This window comes from Triticum dicoccoides, chromosome 6B (genome assembly GCF_002162155.2).
Source record: "Triticum dicoccoides isolate Atlit2015 ecotype Zavitan chromosome 6B, WEW_v2.0, whole genome shotgun sequence".
Lineage (NCBI taxonomy): Eukaryota > Viridiplantae > Streptophyta > Magnoliopsida > Poales > Poaceae > Triticum > Triticum dicoccoides.
Genome location: NC_041391.1, coordinates 506,679,783 through 506,684,809, shown reverse-complemented (window position 1 = coordinate 506,684,809; position 5,027 = coordinate 506,679,783). Strand labels below are relative to the sequence as shown.

General features: G+C 42.3%; 1 protein-coding gene across 1 annotated transcript; it reads left to right on the top strand.

Annotated features, from left to right (window-relative positions):
- The first annotated feature begins 869 nt into the window (after positions 1–869).
- Positions 870–4,732, top strand: LOC119324843 (probable serine/threonine-protein kinase WNK4). The gene is made up of 7 exons (XM_037598611.1): positions 870–1,410; positions 1,821–1,858; positions 2,398–2,625; positions 2,709–2,929; positions 3,235–3,392; positions 3,472–3,862; positions 3,936–4,732. The coding sequence occupies exons 1-7, from the start codon at positions 1,333–1,335 to the stop codon at positions 4,673–4,675; spliced, it is 1,854 nt and encodes a 617-aa protein (XP_037454508.1). The 5' UTR covers positions 870–1,332; the 3' UTR covers positions 4,676–4,732.
- Positions 4,733–5,027: the final 295 nt, after the last annotated feature.

Sequence of the window (5,027 nt, the reverse complement as noted above, 5' to 3'; positions counted from 1 at the left end):
AGGGTTGCATGTAGCTCCGCCAGTGCTTTTCAACCTCTCTCTCCCGTATATAAGTGCCTATCAATGGCGTACATCTAGCTGGTGAGGAGGATAGTGATGAGGCAAGCGGTCGAGGTCTGTCGCTCGTAGAGGGTGGCGCGATGGAGGGGACGGGCGGCGCCTCTCCTCTCTCACCATCGTCCGGTGGGCGCACGTCGGCGGCGACGCGATGGCAGGGATGGGCGGCTCCGCTCCCCCTCACCACGGTCCGGCGGGAGCTCCTGGCGAACGACGATGGTGTTTTTTTGCAACATTCAATTTGTTGCAAGGAAGATTTCTGCAACATTAGTCATGTTGCAAAACTTCCTTTCGTACCATCATATAAAGATGAAGACAAAGAAAAAAGAATCTGCAACATCACCTCAGTTGTAAAGTTTTTCCGCAACAAATACTTCTGTTGCAAAAAAAAATGAAGACAGAAAAATAAAATCCGCAACACGAGCTATTTTGCAAAGAAAATCCCACAACACAACCTATGTTTTTGCGCAAAAAAACACAACCTATGTTGCAAAAAAATCCACAAGATATCTGTGTTACAAGTATTTCTGCAACAAGGTCTCTGTTGCGAAGTAGAGAAAGCCGTGCATCCACTTGCTCGATTTATCAAATCCGACGGCTTGCGAGGCGACTTATCTTTTAAAAAGATTCACCGGTGACGCGTAGCAGCTTCCAAAAAATAATCAATGTTGGCAAAAAAGTAGAGTATATTTGAACTTTGCTACTATCCAAAATCCGCAAATTAAACAAGACACCGATCCCGTATCTTAACGTAACAGAATGTCAGTTACTATTTCCATGCCTCCACTTTTTCCTCCTCACCGCTACCAATCTCTCCCTTTTATCTCTCCTCGCCTCCACCCGCGCATCTCCGGGCAGCTAAAATCGTACCTTCCCTACCTTACCGTCGGTGGCCGCCGGCTCTGCCTCCCCGTAATCCCAACGTTGCAGCAGGGAACCCGCCGTGATGGGTTCTGCATACCCGACGGGAGGAGACTGACCGGCGGAGAATAAGGTGCTGCCGCAATCCGCCGGGTGCCGTGCAATGGGCGTCGTCGTGGGACAGGTGAAGCCGACGTCGCTGGGCAGCCGCCCCCGTCGAATGCGGCCTTCGTATGCCCCCTTCTCCGAGCCCTTCACTGAAGGCCAGGCACATGCCGCTCCGTCATCCCCTTCCTGGCCGGCAGCGTGCTGTGCGTAGAAGCCCGTCCCTCCCTCCGTCCATCTTTCTCCACCGATCTGGCTCCATTTTTTTCCCCGCTTCCTCTCTGTGCTCGCAAATTCGTTTGATCCAAAATGGAAGTATTTGGTGATCGGGATGAGCCGACCGATCCTGAATACATAGAGGTGGATCCGACCGGGCGATACATGCGCGTAAGTTTTCGTCTGGTGCTTTGTTTTCTGATGATTGATCTTGCTTGGACTCCGATTTGTTTGATTGATGCCAATGTGACTTACATTTCCATGCTAGTTTGTTGACTCTGCGGTGAAAGGGTGCCTGCATTACATATTTGGATGTTTACAATCTGTCGTCATAAAAACTTATGTTCTACAGTGTTTTATTGCTTCGTTCCATATGCCAATGCGGAGTCGTGCACATTGGGAGCAGTATATGATGCTTTATAAATAAAAGTTGAATTAGAGCTATGTTAGAAAATGCACTATGAAAATTCTGCCAATTTGCTCATTAGATTATTAAAATTCAGCACATGAGGGAATACCTAAAATGATCAACAAAACCATTCATGCCTATTGTATTGATGTGATTTTCCCCCTTGTTGCAGTACAATGAGGTGTTGGGGAGAGGAGCTGTCAAGACTGTGTATGCCCTTACCATCATATTGTTTCATTTATGTTTCTTTGTCAATTGATAGGTTGTTTCTTTTTCTTTCCAGACCTTAGAAGATTGACAATGATTCGTATTTTAGTTACCAATGCACATGCTCGGTTCTAGGCTTATAGCCATAGTATAGGCATCCTTTGTCGCTGTTCCACTTTGTTCAAAATACTAGAAAGGCCCCAGTTAAATTAACAGTAGTAATGTAGTACTCAATCATATCTTACACTCCCGACAGCCTTTCTATGACCATATGTACCAAGAAACTACTTAGGAGATAATATAGGCTGAGCAACTTGGGTTTGAAGTGATTTGGACTGAGGGAATGTCATCATTTCAGAATGTAGCCTCTCTAAATTGTTCTGGAGACTAGTAGTGGCATTCAGTAAACAGATTCCTATCAGGTTAATGATAAATTGCTAAGCAATTATACTGCTACATTGCTTATGTTTCTGTTTACCTTTTTACACATCACTTCTGCCTATTACTCTGTAACTCGTGTTACATTCTTAATTTGGATTTAGTTACAAGGCATTTGATGAGGCCGAAGGTATCGAAGTTGCATGGAATCAAGTCAACATAGATGAGGTGATGCATTGTCCAGATAACCTTGAGAGGCTCTACTCGGAAGTTCATCTACTGAAATCTCTCAAGCATGAAAATGTAATGAAGTTTTACAATTATTGGGTTGATGATCAAAAGAAGACAATCAATGTTATTACTGAACTGTTTACATCTGGCAGTCTTAGGCAGTAAGTAATCTTTGACGACCATGCTCTGCTGCTACTTCCATCTTTCTTGAGAATGACACCATCACAACTTTGTGCATTTCTAGTTACCGACGGAAACATCCACGTGTTGATTTGAAAGCAATAAAGAATTGGGCAAGACAGGTTCTTCATGGATTAGATTACTTGCACAGCCACCAACCTCCGATTATCCACAGAGACCTAAAGTGTGATAATATTTTTGTTAATGGCAATCATGGACAAGTTAAGATTGGAGATCTTGGACTAGCTACAATTATGCGAACACCTAAAGCAAGAAGTGTTATTGGTAATATACTTTTGCTAGTTTATTCTCTTCCATGTTTTTCTGAACAAATATGTTATGGTTCTTTGATCTCACGGGACAACTTTGTATGTTATGGTTCAACCATTTAACATCTTTATATCAGTATAATCGTCTGCAATACATGGTTGTTTGAAATGTGAAAACCAAGTTCGCATCTGTTTTCTCATTTAGACATATTATTTGGTTGTGTATTTTCAACAACCCACTCTTAAGTTCTAACCATTTTCTACAAAATTATTTTTTGCACCTGATACAACACATATTTGAACTCCTCTTTATTTTGGCAGGTACTCCTGAATTCATGGCACCTGAGCTATATGATGAGAGTTATGATGAACTGGTCGATATTTACTCCTTTGGTATGTGCATGTTGGAAATGTTCACTCTTGAATATCCATACAATGAATGCAAAAATCCAGCTCAGATCTTTAAAAAAGTGTCCAAGGTAAGTGTTCTTAAATTTATATTTCTGGAGTTCTGCTTCAGTCCAGCATCTTTTCTAAATTACTGCCTCTAATCTTTAGGGTGTCAAACCGGCTGCACTGTTCAAAATTGTAAATGCTGAAGTTAAGCATTTCATTGAGAAATGTTTACTTCCTGCTTCTGAGAGGCTGTCCGCCAAAGAACTATTGCAAGATCCATTTCTTTGCTCCGAAAATGCAAATGGTTTTGCTGGCACTATGGTTCCATCATCAATTCCCAAAGCAGTAGAGATCTCTCTGCAATCTTTGCACATGGACGTCGATACTCGTGGATCTATGTGTGGTAGCTCGGGCAAGAAAAATGTCCTTGGTTCTCCACATAAATCCGTGTTGGAGTTCACGAGAACTAACAGAAATACGGAACTCAATCTGAAGGGAGAGAAACTTGATGATAGTTCAGTCTCACTGGTTCTACGGATTGCTGATTTGTGTGGTATGATTTATTTTATGTTGTTTGAAACTCACATTACTATATATTTTTTATATCGTTGACTTTCTGTTCGCAGGTCAAGCAAGAAATATCCATTTCCTCTTCTACCTCGAATCTGACACAGCTATGTCTGTTGCTGCGGAAATGGTTGAACAGTTGGAGCTAGCAGACTGCGATGTTACTTTCATTGCTGATTTTATTGACCTTCTGATAGTCAATCTTGTTCCTGGTCGGAAACTGGCAAATGATGCAGCTATGAGTTCATACGAGGAATCTAAAACGTGTGGAAGTGATCAAGCAACTATTTCCCAGCAGAACCCATTAGAGATGCCACCTGATTATGTGTTAGTTCAAAGTACAATGCATTCTAAAGATATCAGTGCATCGCCGAATAAATATCTAGAATCTGTCTCAAGTGCAACTAACCTGGAGGGGCCAAAGTGCTCTGAGGGATCGGACTTCTCTGCGCAGCTTGCTGGGAGTTCTGAAAGTCCGAGCTACGATGGCACTGATGACTGTGGGACTATGTACTGTGGTGGGTACAAAGAGGGAATCCACAAACTAGACTGCAACCATGTTCTAGGTGATGGGTCAAGGAACATTTCGATTTTCCATATAGATGAAGCATCACCTCCTTCGGAGCTGGTGAGTGGTTGCTCGTCAATTTCCATTACCGATAGTCAAGATGTGCTGAATGGGGAGCTTGATTTGATTGAAGTCGAGTACAAAGATTGGTTTGATGAATTAGCAAGGATGCGGGAAGAAGCTATGGAGGGAGGAGGACAGGAGAAGTGGTTACAATATAATGATGTTTAAGTTCGAGTATCGTGTGTGTCTTGTCTGAAACATCATCGGAATGTCTTTAGATGTTCTTCTGCCTCCTGCTTCTACAGTTTTTTTTGGTCATGCAAATGTGAGTTATAATAATCGGTAGGATCATTGTCATCGATGTAGATTCGCACTGTTGCCCAGTGCGTTTATAATTAGTTAGTTCTTTAGCTCTGAGTTTTCCCAGCATTACAACTTTGATGGGTCATCGGGAAAACGCAACTGTTGTAGATACACGGCTGCAGAAGTTTTCAGTATTGGAATGAATATTGCAGCTGAAACATTCGATCTTTGTGTGTTCGTTATATATGTAGTTCCCCAATTTTATTTTATTTTTTAT

Bases quoted from the DNA above. Each gene is read 5' to 3' on its own strand.
- LOC119324843 (XM_037598611.1), top strand. From the start codon at position 1,333: ATGGAAGTATTTGGTGATCGGGATGAGCCGACCGATCCTGAATACATA. The intron at 1,411-1,820 runs GTAAGTTTTCGT...CCCTTGTTGCAG, and splicing joins CGACCGGGCGATACATGCGC to TACAATGAGGTGTTGGGGAG. The intron at 2,626-2,708 runs GTAAGTAATCTT...GTGCATTTCTAG, and splicing joins ACATCTGGCAGTCTTAGGCA to TTACCGACGGAAACATCCAC.